This window comes from Tinamus guttatus, unplaced genomic scaffold (assembly GCF_059628265.1).
Source record: "Tinamus guttatus ecotype Peru unplaced genomic scaffold, ASM5962826v1 Tinamus_guttatus_pri_ptg000330l, whole genome shotgun sequence".
NCBI classification, from domain to species: domain Eukaryota; kingdom Metazoa; phylum Chordata; class Aves; order Tinamiformes; family Tinamidae; genus Tinamus; species Tinamus guttatus.
This window is the reverse complement of record NW_028288864.1, coordinates 3,248,140-3,266,420: the sequence shown is the minus strand read 5'-3', so window position 1 is coordinate 3,266,420 and position 18,281 is coordinate 3,248,140. Positions and strand designations below refer to the sequence as shown.

The 18,281-nt window shown below is 50.1% G+C and overlaps 1 protein-coding gene across 1 annotated transcript; it reads right to left on the bottom strand.

Annotated features, from left to right (window-relative positions):
* Nucleotides 1-4,101: 4,101 nt before the first annotated feature.
* Nucleotides 4,102-5,959, bottom strand: CHST12 (carbohydrate sulfotransferase 12). The gene has a single exon (XM_010218383.2). The coding sequence runs from the start codon at nucleotides 5,793-5,795 to the stop codon at nucleotides 4,536-4,538; it is 1,260 nt and encodes a 419-aa protein (XP_010216685.1). The 5' UTR covers nucleotides 5,796-5,959; the 3' UTR covers nucleotides 4,102-4,535.
* Between the last annotated feature and the right edge of the window lie 12,322 nt (nucleotides 5,960-18,281).

Genomic DNA, 18,281 nt, shown 5'->3' with positions numbered 1-18,281 from the left:
GGACACAGTCATCACCAGCATCGCCAGTTTTCAGAGTTCAAGGACACGGTTTGGCCTTGCAGAGAGGAGAAACATGGGGAACAGATGGGTCTGGCCATGGTTCGATCACGCAGCAGCTCCCAGCGGGAGTCCTGGCCTCGGCCCGTCTGCATCTGCAGCGGTTTCTGCAAGGGGAGCCCCTGCAGCCCCTTGGTGCACCAGAGCATCAATCCCTGAGCCCGTGCAAGGCACCCGCTCAGCACCCTGCCTGGCTCTGCATCCCAAAAAACGAGGCTGAAACGCCTGGAAACACAAACAGAAAAGCTGGGAAGCAATAACCCAGGATGTAACCCAGCCTGCTCACATGCCCTAGTGTGACCGAGTCGCACTGGGGAACCGCGACAGCCCTGGAGAGGTTATTCCATTAGCACATATTGATTATTTTAAAAATATGTCTTTTATATATGGCTTTTTTTGAGCCTTTAGCATTCCTGCGGCAGGAATCCAATTTTTAATCTCATGGAACATTTTGTGAAGAAATGAAAAGCCTATGGAAAGGCAATTGCTTTCCATGGGATATCAGAGCAGCTTTCTCAAGGGGTTTCCAGGGCTCCAAGCACCAATTCAGGTCTGTCCTGAATTCTGCGCACTTCCAAGTGAGACTCCGCATCCCTGTGCCGGGTGACAGCCAGCGGCAGAGACCCACCCTGCTGCAGAGCCAAGGAAGTGACCCCTTCGGGTGCAGCGACTGTGTTTTCGGAGCGCTACAGAATGGGGAGGGCCCCGCTGTCAGGTTTGGATCCCAGGGGGAACGTGCACAGAGCCGCAACCGGCGGGGCTGGCTGCAGGTTCGCGCATTCCCTGGCGCCTGCCCCGGGGCTAGGGGAGCCGGCTCTGCTGCCCGAGCCGAGGGAATCGTCAGGATGCAAGAGCCGGAGCCGCCTGGCCCGGCAGGAGCCGAGCGCCCGGCTGGGAAGAGCCGGCACCGGGTCCCGGTGCCCGGGAACAACAAATGGGATTCAGATGGGCCACCGCGGAGCTGCCGGGCGACACAGGCTCCCCAGCACGTCGTGCAGACCTGGGCTCGCAGTGACAGGCTCAGCCCCGAGCCCTGGCACCGTCCCCAGCCCTGGCAAGGGCCAACTCCAACCTCCGAAGCCAATCCCAGGCTGGATTAACCCTTCACCGTGACCTGCCCTCTCCTTGTCTTCCCCAAACCAACTAGCAATGCCTGTATTAAATCCCTCCAGTTCTGTTTCTCCTTCTGGAGAGCTCCCTAGTAAGAGCGATGCACTCGAGGCTTCAGACTCGAGCGGCACAAGCCCCCGCCAGCTCGGCCTCCCCGGCACCGCTCCGCACCGCGGCCCTGCCAAGTCACCGGCTTTCCCCGTGGGCCGCAGCGAGGTCCAACTTACATAAGAGGGAACAAACTCCCTTTTCTTCCCCACCCTTTCAATGCTGCCATTCATGCCTGCCTACCATCCTCCCGGTGCCACCTTGGGAGATTGGCCGCGTGCAGCCAGAACGCTTCATTCCACACATCCTCCTGGGTGCGGTGCCCGCATCCTCCCGACCTGCAAGGGGACTGAACGGTGAAAGCCAAAGCTGCCGAGGTGCAAAGGCACCCGTGCACAACGGGCGCTCCAGCAGCGAGTACAGCGTTATCCACCGCCACTGCTGCAGGGAAGGACCACGTGAAGACTTTGGTTTGGATGCCAAGCAAGGGCTATCACTGGTCTCGGCTGCCTCGAAACATCTCGGTCAAAGCCCAGGTTGTTTTTGCATCTGTTCTGCCTGGTTAGAGGCGCTGACTTTGGGCAGCACCAGGGAGAAGAGTTTGCAGGGGAACAGGACACGACTTTGCCGGCTGAGCGTGAAACGCAGAGCCAGGTTTATGCAGATGTGAACAGGCTGCTTCAAGGCATCTTTCTATCCCTCTTAAAAATCAGCATCGTAACTGTCGAAACTCCAGGACTCTCAGCCCTCTTTTGGCTTATGTCCAGCACGGACGCAGACTGCCTGGCCTTGCCAATCCCTCTGCTGCTATTTGTCAAACACTGAATTCCAGCTCCTTTAGAAACGCAGCGGGAGGGAGCTGGGGCTGAGCTTGAACTCTTTGTCCTCCTCTCTCCCCTGACACTTGTACATCATCAGGACAGAGCAAGAAAGCCACAAAAACTGCTCATTCCCCAAGCGGAGGCTCTGTCCCAGCGCCGGCAGCGCCGCGGTCCCAGCAGAAGGCAGCCTGCTCGCCTCCAACATCCCAGCAGAGCACTGGGGAAGCTTCCAAAGAGCAGCGTTTCCCAGGGCAGCAACGGGAGACGTGGCAAGAGGCGGCAGCAGCACCAGGGTTTGGCCAAAGTTTGGCAAGCGGAGCAGCCAGAGCCCTCGCAGGCTCGTGCCATCCTTGTGGCTATACAGCTTTTAAGCACACACAGGCTCTCCCGTTGCTCAGCGTTTGCAGCCTTTTCATGCATTCTCTGCCACTTGCACAGCCAGGACATTGCTGCTGGAGGTGGCATTTTAGAAAGATGATGGCCTGCAACCAACTTGTTCTCCATCTAGGAGGACTCACATCCCCAAAGCAATCCCGAAAAGACACTCCTGCCCCGAAAGCCTCACACGAGCGCTCGCCCGGGACAAGCCATGGCCAGGAAGCACAGGACGAGCCACGTGTGGACACGCTGGGGACAAGGACCCTTTTGCAGGGTGACTCTGGGCAGGGGATTGATGAGGGGAGCAGGGAGATGCGCCGGGGCAGCACTCGATCCACAGGCAGGGAGGAAGCAGCTGCAAGGAAGTTTGTGCTGCTCCGACTACACCGTCTCTGGCAACACATCTGCACTCTGTTCCCAGCTGCTCACGTCTGCAAATACAAAGCACCAATTAAATTCAGACTAAAAAGAAAGAAAAAGCACGTTGCAGACAACAGATAAAAACATCCTTGCTGTATCTCTGAAGAGCAGGATGAAACCACCCTCGAGAAATGTAAATATAGCAGGATCCAAGAGACTCCCGGGATTACCAATTACAGGAGATGAATTTCTCAACGTCTTTCTGTTTTGCAGCAATTAGCTGGTAACTGAAAAAAGAAAATAAGGAAAAAGAAAAAAAGAACACTGAACAGACCAACACTTTTCTATTATTAGTTTTAAATAATGACTCAGAAATAGGAACTTCCTTTTTCCTCAAGCTGTAAAGAGCCAAGCATCAAGAACCCAATTGTGGCTTCAGGGTGATTCAAACCGCACGTGTCTCTGCAGAAATTACAGAAGAGAGACGTGAATGCGACGAGAAACAGATCGTTTGTTTCTAGAGGAACTACTCGCTATTACCTTTAATTTGCAGGTAAAAAGTGCAATACAGTGTGTAGACTAGGAAACACAGGCAACGCGAAGGAGAGACGTGCACAGAGGGACGGAGGGACAAGCAGGAAGGGGAAGTCACGGCTGCAGATGGACTCAGAAAAACTGGGTGAAAAGAGAGTTTAAAGGAGTCCGCTTAGGATCTGAGGCTGCCTCCTGAGACCTGCCTGATATTAATCACTGATACCACCTACGGCCCAAGGAAATAACTAAGAATTTCAGCTCCAAAAATTGTTCCCTGCCCAATCTGCTAAGTAGCCAGTTTTTGCAGAGCACTTCAGAGAGAGGACAGAAACACAGATTCAGCTGATGTGACACAAAAAGCACCTCTAACAGCATTAATTTCCTTTGGGAAGCAGCCCACGTGCTCCCAGCACAGCGGGCAACCATCACTCCTGCAGCAGGACCCACAAGGCAGATGATTAAATCTGCACCACTCACTGGGATAAGCAGCAACGCAGCCCACGAGGATGCGGTGCCACAAGCAGTGACGGGTGCTGAGACCACAGGAGCTTTGAGCTCACCTTGCCGCACGCTGATCAAAGGGGTTTCTCGTTGCTTCTTCTTCCCGGGATAACTATCTGCATCCCTGCCACGTCCCCCTAAAGCTCTCCAGCCTGTCCGAGCCCAGCTCAGAGCTGCCACAAAGAGACACGGCTGGGAAAGGTGCCACCAACAAACCCAGTCCCCAGAGACTCGAGCGCTCTGCAAACGTCCGTAACAAACCGCTCTGAAACAACACACAGAGGCTGAGGCATCATTTCTTGCAGTTTTTCTTTGACTTTTTTTTTTATTCCTTCCTTTCCTTTGCCACAATGCACACTTCGTATTAAATATCTGAAATATATTAATTTTTTAAAAGTATTAATAAAAAGCTAGTGAAGGACACAGCTGGCAGAGTGACGGAGGGCAGAGACCCATTGCAAAACATCGGGACGTTTTAAAAAAGATGACCTGAAAAACAATGATAACAACAACAAAAAAAATCCAGGCATCTTTTGCATATGCACGGCTGGCTGGAATATCCTGGACTCTGGTATTATTGCAAAAACGGAAGGGTAAGCTGTAGAAAAAATAGATTCCTGTATGGAAACCTGTACGGAAAAGGGAATTAAGAGCAAAAAAATGAGGAGGCTTTAAACATTTTTGGTATTTCAGATGTTCCCGCCCACCCCCACCACCCAATCACTTTTAATCTTTAAGCAAGTTTTCTGGCTTGGGATAGCCAAAGAGCACAAAATCTGCTTCATAAAGCTTGTAGAGCTGTTGCCTCCAAGCCAGCGGGATTTTGGCAAACCAGTCATCCTCCCAGCTGCTGGCAGTCCTGTTCCGGTAGCTGGGAGGGAAGCGGAGCAGCCTGTCCACTTTGAGGAGCTGCAGTAGATGAGCAGCATCCTCATCCAGCGTCTCCAGCTTCCCGATAAAGTCATAGTCTATCTGGCACGGGTGGCACAGCCGGTAAACCTGCCTCCAGTGCTCATTGAAAGGGGCCATCTTCTCTGTCCGGGGGTCCAGTAAGTACTGGATGAAGTCAGAAAAGGAGACTTTGAGGCCTGCCCCGAAGGCCTCACTGACAGAGGTGGGGAGGTTGGTATGGTTGGAGTACAGCGTTAGCATAGGGATGGCAAAACGCCGGTAAAACTCCTCGTTTTCCAACTCAAATTTGCTGCGAAAGGCAGAGATGAGGCGGACAAAGGGGTCTCGGACAAAGAGGAACTTTGTGTACTTCTTCAGCTTGATTTTCATGAGGTGCCGGGAGAACTTCCCATAGCGGCGCCAGAACTTGTTGAAAGTCAGGTGGGTGCTGGTGTTGTGGACGTGTTCGCGTGGGATGTCCAGAGGGTCCCGGTACGGGACCCCCTGGTCCAGCAGGCTCTCACTTAGCACAATCATGACCCGTTTCCAGTTGGTGCAGGCCACCTTGGGCACATAACAGTAGATGATGCCGTGGCGGTCATCCACAATGAGGTGGTTGAGCTCATAGTTGGGGATGTCGTCGAAGGAACGCTCCTTGGTGGGGAAGGTGAAGCTGGAATTGGCACAAAACTCCCGCAGAGTTCTCTGTCTCTCTACCTGCAATTTCTCTTGGTCCAAGCTAGCTCTGGCATCATGTGTAGACCAGTCATAGCCTCTCACGTTCTCCTCCAGATTGCTCGCCACGGGCTTGCTGGAGCCCTGGACGAGCGGCTGCTCTGTCTTTTTGCTGATAGAGCTGTTCTGTTTCACACTCGAACTAAGCAGCTTTGCCAAAAATTCATCCACATCTCGCAAGGCTTCCCAATCTTCACCCTCAGCGATACCAGGGACGGCCCCTGAGGAATGGGGCCTGGAGAAGGACGTGTGCAGGTAGAAGTTGGCCGTTCCCACGTTGTCCCAGTACACAATGATCAGGAGGATCATGAGGATGGGGACCAGCACCACAGAGAGACGGAACCACCGTGCTTTGGTCATCCTGGCAGCTGCCGTGAGAGCTGGCTCTCACTCGGGTTCACCTCCAGCTTGCAGAGTAAGACCTAGGTTCCAGCATGGTGCTGCAGAGCAGGAGCCTGGAAAGGTACCACAAATAAAGTTAGTTGATCCCTCAAGCATCCTGGTTTGGAGAGAATGACTTTGTGGTGTCAGGATTCTCTGCAAAGTGACAGTCAATGGAACAGAAAAGGTCATCCGATCTCAAGGGTTCCTGGGACAGTCTAGAGCCCTCAGTTGCTGCTCCAGCTCTCTCCTCCATCCAGGAGGAGGAGGACACTGCACTTCATCCTGCAAGCCAGGGGACAGAGTTAGGATTGGATTTTTAGGCCCCCATGGGGCCTCAGAGCTCAGCCTGACTGAAAGTTCCAATTTTGGGGGCAAAAGAAGATAAAATGTGTTGCATTTTCACCAGTTTCCGTAGCAACTACATTCTGTTCATTAATCTCCAGCTTTTAGAGATATGTGATTCCATGAGGCACTCTGCTTTAACTAAAAGTAAATAAACAAAAAATAAGATTTGAGGCCTCAAATTTGCTGAGAAAAGTTTGAGAGGATTAAAAAAAGCAACTATGCAGAACAAACTGTCTTTCGGATCTCCTTGCTTCTCAAACACATCTAGCACAGAGCAGGAAGAGGGCTTGCTCCACGACTTTAACATTTGGTATCGCGCTGGGGTCTCACGTACCTCATGAAAACGGTCTCTGTCACCGTGCTGAAAACCAAGGCCCTGCCGAGCCACAAACCTGCTGCTGAGGGGACCGTTGTCACAGAGGCCAGAGCAGAGAATGCCACCAAGCCGAATGCCCCATCTGATCTAATCGGGGTGAACTGATTCCTGAGAACAAGGCTGCTCTGGGGAAGCTCTGTGCGTGTCTGCACTGTGCGTCCAGGCCTCTTTTACTGGTTTCTTTGGCATCTTTTATGTTTTATCCCTAACAGCTCTTCATCACCAGTGAAAAGTGGGAAATCGTTGCAGACAGACATGAAAACACCTTTACTAGGTGGTGCAGCAGTTTTTAAATCAGCTATTCCCATCTTTTTAGTTCTATCTCGCACTTCCTTGTTGACCCCAGTCCCTTGCTGCGACAAGCTCCTCAGGGAGATCTGCTGGCAGACATCTGCTGTCTCCTCATGCTGTTGAGTGTTTTCTTTTCAAACACTCAGTGCAGAGACAGGCTGACAAACCTCTGGCTTGCTCTTTGTCCGAGTTAGCCATGAACTTCAGCAGCAAGTGGGAAAAAAGCTGAGAGTGCCCAACTTTCCCACGAACGAGAAACCTCTAGGTGCCTGAGAGAGGGCGAGGGGGCTCTGTTAGCACTCGGGGCAGCTCAGATTGGCCTTCTGAAAACTCACCTACTTAAATAAGCGGCTACACCTCCTAATTTTGACCTTCTCGCCTGTGCCTCCGTCTCCCTGCCTGGCAAACAAACACGAAGTTCTTCACACTCCCGACCAGGCAGCCCTGAGGTTTGACACGTCTGAGAGTTCACAAGCACCCTGGGCTCCCACAGCAGGCGCGGCAGCCAGGGAAGGATAATGCACTGCAGAAAGGAGCAGCTCCCCACGTCTTCAGAGAGAATGCAAGGTTTGCTGTTTTGCACAGTTAAACTGCAAAGTTTAACTTCAAAAAACAGATAAAACAGTGGTCACTCTGCAATCCCTCCTTCCTGCCCTTCAGGCATAGCGCAGCACCTGATAATAAGAACAGAAAAGCAGATGCAAAACAAGAGACACCCTTTCTGCAGACATCCCCATTCTGCCCAGCGACCTTAGAATAAACCCTACAAACATCAGTTGTGAAAATAAAACTTGCAAGCAGCCCTCAAAGGAGGCTTTTCAAAATGAGGGCTGACTCTCTTTTTCCCTAAAAATTGAGCTTGTTTCCCTGCCAGTTCATGTGCAGCCCTCAAACGGCACCAGCCCCGCTCTTACAGGCTTGCAAAGCAGCTGAGAGTGCGGATGTGCACGAGGTACCCAGCGGAGGGGGATCTGCTCAGCAGCTCTGAAACTCACAGGGGCCTTAAATCAGGAAGCTCGTCTAAACAGGCTGAGATTAAACTTCAGGAATGACAGATTTTAGCAACCAAAGTCCCATCGTCAAACACTGGACCAAGAGCATTAGGCCAGAATTTACTTATAAACAGAAGGACGATACTGGCTACCCTTACGTATCAAAATACCAGCTCGGTTTGTCCCAAATGACTTAAAATGCAGACCTGAGCGTGTGGGGTTTTTCCACCTTGGTGTGTTTGTTTACACTTAGGAGGTAGGTTGGGCAAGGCAGAAATCCAGTGTAGCTGGGGATTTAACAAGCGGCTTTGCCCTGCAGCTCCAAGTACCGTGTTTCCTGGGTTCAGGCTCCTCATCTGCCCGTCAAGGGGAGCTGGAAGAACCGCAGAGCTAACACACGGCACTGTGCAAGGCAGGAGGCAGGTATTACTCAGCAGCAATTGTCCGTGTTTCCTTATTGAAGGCCGAGGACAGATCAGATCTAAGAAGAATCATCAAGAACAATGAGCACGGAGTTATAGAAGGGGCAAATTATATATGTGCGTCAGCACATCAGGCCAAGCATCTCAGCCCAATGACAGAAGATAATGGAGCAACCCTGCCAAGTCTACTGCTTGGCACATTTCTGGTTTTGCGTTTTGCCTGAAACCATTCTTGCTTTTGAGACTATTAGTTGTTCAGGGCAGGGACTGCTTCCTATTCTGGATGAATACGGTGCCTACTGTGCATGTTCTCCCCAGCACGCTGGGTTTCCGACGCCGGTTGAAGCCTTTAGAGCGGCTGGAAGGCAGCAATTCTGGGAAGCAGCAGAATTGCTTTCTCTTTTTGCCGTCTCTGCACCCAGCGACTTCCAGCGCTTCGGGCACTGCAGCAGCCTGCCAGCATCTCTGCAGACTGTGCAACCCCAGGGTGGGCATACGGCCCTCCCGGCGGCGACACGAGGCGTCATGTGTGGCATGGCCAAGGCACGCACATGCCTTTGGGTGGAAAGGACGGTCTCCATCAAAGCCACCACGACAACGCGGCTTCCCCGAGCCCAAAGGCTCCAGCCCGCTTTCCAGGACACAGCTCACGGGCCTGCCAGAGCATTCAGCTTTTCCAAGACGCGCAGCAGTGATCAGCAGAGAATTGAAATAACTACACTTGTGTTAACTCTGCTAGTGCCAGGCGGGAACTCTGGAGGAGAACCACCACGCAACCGAATTTCCTCTCATGAGGCACCTTCCGCACAAAAACGGAGTTACTTACAGAGTTACTCTATTGATTATGACACATCCTCTTCCCAAGCGCTTCATAAAAGACATCAGATTGAGAGAACAAATTAGAGGTCTCTGTGCACATCAGAGGGGACACGCTTTCATCCTCTCCTTGCTGCAATCACGAGGAAAGGCCTTCAGCGAGGAGCCAAGAATTTACACTCAAGTTTAGCTCAAGGGCATCGGCCGGCACAGATGTAGAGCAGCTCCACTACAAAGCACGACTAGCAAACTGGGAAATGAGCCGAGTGCCAATCGTGGAGCCCTGTGGAGCCCTCTGTTACGTGATTACCACAAGCCTGAACCTGGCCTAGGGAGGAATCCATGACTTGTTCTCCCCACTTCAGGCCTGGAAAAGACATGGATGTCCAACAGCACAGGTCCATGACAAGCGCTTGTGTCAAATCAATTAGGTCCTTCCGCTCCTTTTGTGGGAGCACCAGGATCACTGGACAATAATCCTTCTCTATTAAGAGACTGTCTTTCAAACAGACTGTCTCCAAAGACTACACTGAAGCTTCCACCTCTTCCTGCTTTGTATCTTCCCAGATTTCCCCTTCTTTCACTCCTCCTAAGCCCTCCAAGGGAAGCACAAGGCACGGATCAGGCACTAAGCACCAGACCCTTCCCCTCCAGAGCCTGTTCACTCATCACATGGGAAACACGGGATTTCAGATAGCTTGTTTTAGCTTTGGCTGCTTCTGAAGGGACAAGGGAAAAAGGGATAGAATGAAAACTTTAAAAAGTATATAAAAACGCAATACAAATTGATACCTTCCTCTGCAGTAACTTCCTTCCCAGCAGTCATTTGATCCATTTAGCTTCCTTACTTATATGTAGTGGAATACACCTATTATCACTTAAGATTAGGGAATAAGCAGATCCTTAGACGTGAAACAAAGTTATCAATACCAATAACCAGAAAAGAGTTTCGCATATTCTGCCATAATACAATAATTTGCTTCTCCCCAGCTTTCCAAAATCTAGTGCCTTGCATAGAGTAGGGAAGCTTTCCCTCGGGAAGCTCCCCGAGCGCAGGCTCCTTCCCCATCCGCCGCGGGGAGAGCCGCGGCGGCCGTGGCAGCGCAAACGTGGCCCCGTTGGTGCAAGCAGCAGCCCTGCGATGGGGCTGCGGACCCGAGAGCCCCGTGGCTCGCGCTGTCTGCCTTTTCCTTGGGAATAGTTGGAAATACCTCATTTAAGCGCCGCTTTACACAGCTTGCGGCTCAGCCCTGCACCCGAGCTTTGCCAAGGCGCTTCCAACGGGACTGAGCGCTCGGCTTCCCTTAAAGCCGCCTTCTCCCGGGCCACGGGGATGCTCCGGGAGGACAGGGCTTCCCGGCTCTGCCCTGGGCACGTCCCGAGGCCCCGCGGACCGCGGCCCAGCACGCGTGGGGACCTCGCAGAGGTCACACGGGACAGCGTTAAACCCCGGGCCTATAAACCGAGAGCGTGGGGGCTGCAAGCGGGGGATCCCCTGCCCCGCCGCCTCGCTCCCCCGCGGGCACGGAGCGCTCCGGCCGCCGCGGGATGCAGCGGGAGGAGCGGGGATAACGAAACGCGCGAGCGCCGCGGGGAAGGGAACCCCCCGCCTTGCCGCCCTCTCCCTCCCGGTGCCCCGCCGAGGCCGCGCTCACCTCCCGCGCGGGCAGCGGCAGCCCCGCCGCCGCCGCCTTCCCCCTGCGGCCCCGTCCCGCCGCCGCCGCCGCCGCCGCCGCCCTCTCGCGAGACGCCGGGCACGGGGGTCCCCGCGGGGCCGCGGCGCAGGCGCCGCTCCGCCCGCCGCCAGGCGAGGGGAAGGGGAAGGGAAGGGCCCGGCCCGCCCCGCTCCGGCCGCCGCGCCCGGCGCGCCCCGGCCCCGCCGCCCCAGGGCGGCCATTTCGTCAGGGCCGAGAGAGAGGTCGGTCCCCACCGTCTTTCGTGGCGTGGGGGGAACATGCAGCCCTCAACGGCCAGCGTGGAGAAGAGCTGCTGCTTGGGAAGAGCCCAGGAGTTTTGAATTAAATCCCTTTTTGTGACTGAAATAAAGGGAGGAGGAGGAGGAAGACAAAGCTGTGGTGTGAGGAGGGAAGGGAGCACCAGGCTCTGGTGCCTCTGGTACTGGCCTTGCCTCCCTGGCATCTTGGAGCTTGTTCCTTACAGACGCTGCTGCAGGCTCTGCTCGTGTTTTGTGTTTGTTTCATAAGCTCCATGTTTAGATTTTATAAGCAGGGAGATTAATTAGTAGATGCTAATCAGATGAGGTGCCAAACCACCTTCTGCCCGAGGCCCAGCTTAGCTGCCCTGGGCCTTGCAGCAGCTCAGGGATGGGGCAGAAGGAGAAAAATGAATGTTTAGAAACAAAATACTCTTATTTCCTCTCACTTATAAAGGACCTTCTCCCAGGTCTGTGCTTAGCATAGTCTCCCTGTCATTTTGTTCTATCCTTGTTGAGGTGGAAGAACAAGGTTTCTAAGTCTTCCTACTTCTGCAAGCACACCTCTCTGCCTCTTCCTATTTTAAGTGCTGGCTTATGCCAAAATAGCCAATAATCAGGAAAACCACAGAGTTGTACTGCATTCCGTATCAGGGATTTAAGGCATTTCATAAGTATGAGTGATTTAGTTCATTCCAGGGAGGAGGCAGCATGTTTCTCATCTGCTTAACAGGTAGCAAAGCAAGAAGCACAGAGGGATAGGGAATGTGCACAGGGATGCACGGCAAGGAGCACGTGAGGGAAGGCTTTGTGGCTACTGAAGCTGTGAATAGCACATTGATCCCTTTGAAAACGGATAAATGCACCCAAGGTTGTTACCTTAGATATTTGTGCGGAAGACCTAGGAGAAAGCACATGCCTGTTTGCGACACAGAGTCAATATGCATTCAGTGGCTGGATTTGAACCTATTTTTGCAGTATATTTAAAAAGCAAGAAAAATACAAAAAAAAAAAAACCCAAAGTCCTTGTTAAAGAACAAGACTGCTACTTGGAGAAAAATCTTTTTTTTTTTCCAAAAAAGAAAAAAACACATGCCTTCCATTCACCTCCAGGCTCATTCAAAACAGGGTCTTCCACCATCAACAGGCTTCTTCCCTCTGCTGCAATCCCATCCAAACTGCTCTTTTCATGGAAAGGAACTTGGAGCAGTCTCTGGCTGCTCTCACAGTCAAACATCTGCTCACCCAAACGGCATCCCAGACCTGCATTACACCTCCTGCTTCACAGCAACAGGCACACAGCAGGGAAAAAAAGGAAGGTATTTCTAGGGAGATGACATTTGGCTTTAACAGTCAGCCTTTTGGCTGCATAGGTGTCATCCCCACGCGTGCCCTGGGAAGAAGGTGATTTGAACTCAGTGCTGGCATCTTCTGGGAGCACAAACCGCTGCGAGAATGAGGTTTTCTGCCTCTCTCGGACTCTGTTCAAATGCTCTCCGTGTCTTAAACTGAAACTAGGAGCTACAACACAGAGGAAACATATTCATAGGCATATGTAAGGAGATGTTTAGAAGATATAAGAAGGTGCTCACCTCTGCTAATCTTCCCCTCTTTTCAGCATCACAGCATTGAAGCTAAAAAATACTGCTTTACACTCACTTCCCAGATGCAAACAACCGCAAAATTACCATCCTTGAGGGCCCACGGAGAATCCTGCTCCCCCTGGTGATTTTTATTTAGTTTTCAGCTGGTTCCTCTGGGCTGTGCCTGACTGCTGCTTCTGCCGGCTGCTGGCACCATCTGCAGGCCCTGCACACGCAGGAGGCACCCGGTCACGTTTCTTACAATAGAAGCACTTTGTCTGACTGCCCTAGTGAAAAGTAAATACCCTGGTTTGGGTCTCCTTGCCAGTGAGAATGGAAAAGAAACAGATGGCCCAGCACATCTGAGTTTTTCAGAGACACTGGATCTGCCTGGAAATCCACGGGCTTTGGGGATGTTCTGATCATCATCCAGTTCCACTACAGAACCACTATCCAATCAATTCCATTCATAGTCATGTAGCTAATTTGGATTAAACCTGGTGCTTCGTATGCCCATTAGACTAGGATTATCAACACCTCCGAAAATGTTGTGTTCTCTTCCTAAGAAGTTATTTTTGGCTAAGAGGAAGATGGAGGGTACCTCATTTTGGAATGTTGCCAATGTCATCGGTTGCAATGAACAGCTTAACGCTTGGCTGTAAGAGGCATTCCCATGAGATTGCTTTCTGAAGTGGACTGTTTGTGCTGCATTTACAGCTCTTAGGTTCAGATTGCAACAGAGCAAGTGCTGAAGAATTTAGTAGTGCCTCTTGAGCCAGCCACATATCTCATGTAGTCACCTTTGACTTGCTTCTGTAGGACCTGTCTTTTGGCGCGGTTGGCATTGCTCTTCTGCACGGTGCTCGCAGGAGCGTTGTCTATTAACAGCACCTGTAATGGATTCCTCTCTTTATCAGAGAGAGAGAGAACTTCATTATAAACTACAAGAGGAGCTTTAAAAAAAAAAAAAAACTTTCAATGTATGAGTCACTAATAGCTACGGAAAATAAAATGTAGCATTGTAAATCAAGTTAACATTATTGATTTTTTTAAACAAACTTGTAAGAAATATGAATTAGTGCCACTAGGCATCCCTTTCCGGCACAGGGAAGGATTCCAGCATCAGTTTAATAGGATTTGGGTACCCAATTCCTCTAACGAGCTGGAAGGACTAGGCTAAGACAAAACTGCCTGGTGGACTAGGCCAAGATGAGCAACTCGTGCTACGTGTGAACTCAGCTGTACGCTAGTTCTTACTAGGGATGTATTTGAGTCAATACTCTACAAAGAATATACTGTCTAACACATCAAAAGCTATTTAGACCATAGCACAGAAGAGGTTTGAGATTAGGTTACTGCTAGTTCTGGTCAGCCGTTACCATGGCAGTTTATCGCATGACAGTCCATCTCCTGCCTCAGAGCTCGTGCAGGTCTCACCAGAGGCTCTTCTTCAGCTCCTAGCTGGATGGTGGCTCATAGGTGGCTGGACCTTGGTGGCGGTGGGTGAGCTACCAGCAGCCTTGGACATCTGGAAGAGTCTAGTTGGGTCCAGGGGGACTTCACAAGTATTATCCATAGTCGGGTTTGAGGTGCCTGTTGGACCACTGACAAAAATGGTTGCACTGGAGCGAGAAATGACTCCTTTTATCAGGCTTTTGGTTGTGGACACATATACGCCTTCCTAATTCAGTCCAAAGAACAAGCTTTTGGTCAGCATAACAGCTGTCCAAATAATCCATACCTAATTGCATTCACTGTGGTTTTCTCACTATATTTTAAAAATTTCTGGGCTCTGGAACTATTTGTGAACCATTTGAATGCCTATTCATCAAAGTGAGTGGAAAAGCAAAGATATTTATTGAATTTTCTAAAGGCTAGGGAGATACTGGTGCCTGCTAAAACAAATGTCCTCAGATGTGATTATTTTCTTCGACTCTGAACGGGGCATGCCTTGTTTTTGATTTGTGCCTGCTGAAGGGAGTAAATTCTCTTCCTGAACTTGCTCTCTATCGAGTAGTGCCACTGAGACTCTAAAAATATGTCTCAGGTAGCACACAAAGGTGCTGCATTGAAATCTCATGCGAAACAGAGAACAGCCATCCAAATTGCTTATGAAAATCAAGCACATTATGGGGATCACAAAATACAGGCACTGATGAAACCTTCATACTGCACTTCAGCTCTATCTGCAGACCACAAATCAGTAAGGGCTCTAAAACTCACTTTATTACCCATAAAACAAGTGAAAGAAAGAGTATGCATGACAGAGCCAAGCAACGTGACAATGATCTCAGTCACCAGGGACCTCAGGAGACCCTCAGGCCCTTGATCTCTGCTCGCCCCTGGTAATCCCAGCGAGGGGAAGCGAGAGGGCAGACGGAGCACTGCAGATCTCCCTCTCCTCTTGCACAGAAAACACCTCCTGTCCTTCTTCCTTCAGCACCCTTCGTGTGGGCACCTGGATGCTGGACGATAGAGCTCTATTTGGCCACCAAAACTTTGATCAAGGAAGGGAAAATCAATCTCGTATTCAAGCTTTCGATGAAAGAGAGAAGGCTGTTACCTGGGTTGCTGTGTGGTCAAAAACCATATCAAATACAAATGTTTTTTCTCGGGATTTGTTAACTCGCAAGATGTCATCTGGATCTTCACTTGGGTCTATCAGCACGACCATCTGTTACAAAGAAAAACCAGAAGAACTTGTGTGTCTTTTGGAGAGCTATAAAGTAAGGGAAGCAGAAGTGACAGATGGGCCTGGGGTTGGGTTAATGGCCTATCGGGATTTTGTGCAGCGCTGTCACTGGCATCTTTTGGCCAGAGGAATGCTGCACAACAGGCTTCTGGGGCAAATTGTGTAAACTTTGGTTTACAGCTGAACACACAGCTTCTGCCATCAGAAAGCTGAAAGTTGATGCAAAACGTTTTAGAGGTCTGCGGTGCAGAAGAAGAGTCGCAGCATTAGGTAACTGCAGCAGTTACAGCAATGTTGCACCCAACTAAACCCCAAGCAAGTAGTGGGGACAGAACTTCTTAAGCTTTGTTTTCAGCCAAAATACAGGCTGAAAATAGAGGAACTATGAAGGAAAATAAGTTCCTGGGACCAGAAATGCCCAAAGACATCTCCCAAAGCCTTTCCTGCAGAAGCACTGACAGAGATACCTGTGTCCCTCAAATGCAGTAATATCATTCCATTTGTCTCTTTTACCAGGAAAAAAAAATAAAGGATGGGAGAAGAAGCAGAGCAGGTTACAGAGCAGGTTCTGTTTCAGTCCCTTAGGATCTGTTTTGATACATAATTATGACAGTACATAGTAATTATAGTGGAGAAGGATGTTCTTTCTCTTGTGCTGGAACAGCCCATAAGGAGGCGTTCAAGTCCCCAGGAAAGGAACAAACGTGTACTTGAAATTCCAGAGCAGCTTTCACTCTCTCTCAGATAGATACATCATTAGAGGAGCAATTAAAGCACAGACCAACCACTTGACCTACAGAACGACTGCACTGGTGTGCCTGCCAGCATAGACAGGCAGCTGGGACACGTACCCGCAGCTCTTCTGGAAATGTCAAGACTTTTCTTTTTATCTTTGGCATTTCCTGAAAATTCTAAGTTTCCAATGGTTTTCCGACCAGTGAGTTTTCACTTGCCAGAAGCCCATTTTCCCCTTCTTTTGCTCTTGCTGATCCACATCAGGCCCTAAGAGCTGAAGCATCCTGAGGACAGACTCTAAAGCTCCATTGCAGGTACAAGACAGGCTCACCCAAAACCACGTGGCACCACTCTGTAATGTGCCAGGCCGCCAACAGCAGTGTGGACAATGAGGTCAGTCTGTTTTAATTAGAAATCTGGTCTGCAGCACTTTGGGGCCCCTGCGGTGCCTTGCGGTGTGCAAATTTTGCTTGCAGTGCATGCATGCATCTGAGTTCTTTATTCTAGCTGCTCTGAAATGTATTTCTGTTAGGCAGCAGTAGGATTCTGGGGGCTATCACCTTGTCTAACCAGCAGCTATTCCAAAAGCACAAACCTTTTGCTATTGTGCGAAGCGTTAAAACGCAGCAAGACGCACAGTCGATTTTCATTGAGGATCAATAAGCAGCTAGAAAGGGCTCTGAGTAAGTTAATTTGTGACTAAAAATAGCTAAGTACATGATGTAACCAAAAAGGCTCCCAGAAATTGCCCCGTCAATTAACATTTGCTTTCATAATTACATTTACATTATTAAGAGAAAGTCATTCTCACAGATAAAGGTTAGTCAGACTAATATAACGTGCACTTCCTTTCCAGATTTCCATTAGAGGAAAATAGATTCCAGGGCAGGTGATAAGAGTCTGAATAAGCTGCACAAAAATAAAGCTGACGTCCTTGTGAGGTTAATGGCTGCTAAAAAAAAATAAAAATAAAAATAGATGTTTCACCAGCGAGACACTGAACAAAAAATACATTACTGAGATAATCATAAAGGGGAAAACGGTGATCTGTGCCCTCTGCTTCTCAGAGCTGTTAGCATTAGAGGATTGTGTGCAGGAGACAAAAGGGGTACACAGAGCTGGGGTGCATTCAGCAAGGCTTCAAAGAAAGATCAACTGAAGCAGGAGAGAAAATAAATAGATTTATGTTGTAAAAGAAGGCAAATAAAAAGGCCATGAAACTGTATAAATGCACCCGTGCACAAATGCGAGCATTTTGTGCTTGCTTGGAGTGCTTGGACTTGAGCACTAGGGTTGGCTCCTCTGTCTCGCTCCATCCGCTCCAATGATCAGTCTGAAAGCCTTGAGTTTAATATTTGGAGACTTTAAGCAAGTTTAGAAAGTTTATACTGTTATTTCTCCCATGATTTGTGCTTTTATCTTCACAGCTTCAATCCCCCTCTTCCCCCGTTTCTGTCTCGGACGCAGCAAGACTCCAACTGACCAGCAGAGAAGTCGGCAGGGGGAAGGTAGCCGTGCTGGAGCGGACACTGCAGCACCACGGAGCTCAGCACACTCGCCAAGCGTTCCCAAAACACAGATTAAAGTTATCCATGGCAAAGAAGGGGAATTGCATGTCAGTAGGTACCCGTTTCATTTAATCCCAAGTAGCAAGCATTAGGAGCCTGCTGAACAGGATCAGAGCAAGCTGTGATCTGTGCAGATCCCCAGGGGGCCCAGATCTTTGTTTATGTGGAACTCACTGCACAACTGGAGCGATTATACAGCAGCAATTAACTACAGGTGCCTTGTGATACAGCTCAAGCAGGTTAATTTAGTAAAGAAACAGGCTACCTCATGTTGAAAGGCAGGCAATCTGACAGAAAGGTTTTTTTGTGAAACACACAAAATCATGCTCAACAGCATTAATAATGTACAGGCTGAAATACAGCAGGGGGTCGTTGAATTTTTAAGAGAAAGAAACATTATTGCAAAATGAAGCAGTTGTGGGGTTAATTCTGAGGGCCCCAGAGGCCTGATCTAGCACCCAGCTCCCTTAGCAGCTGCAGGTGAGTTGTGCTGCCCCAGGGTCTCAAAGCTGCCTGGCAGCCCCTGCACTCCCCCAAAGATCACCAGTTGTGATGGTGCAGGAACAGCAAATATGTCACAGCTGGAAGCTGTCCTTGGGAGTCTCAGCAAATCACAGACTTGGAAAAAATCACCTATTTTCACCTTTCTGCAGCTCTTTTCCCCTTCATAAAACAGAGCAGCATCTTCATACCTACTCCTGAAAGGATA

What these genes read in the sequence shown, in the direction of transcription:
- CHST12 (XM_010218383.2), bottom strand. Translation starts at nt 5,795, where the DNA reads ATGACCAAAGCACGGTGGTTCCGTCTCTCTGTGGTGCTGGTCCCCATC.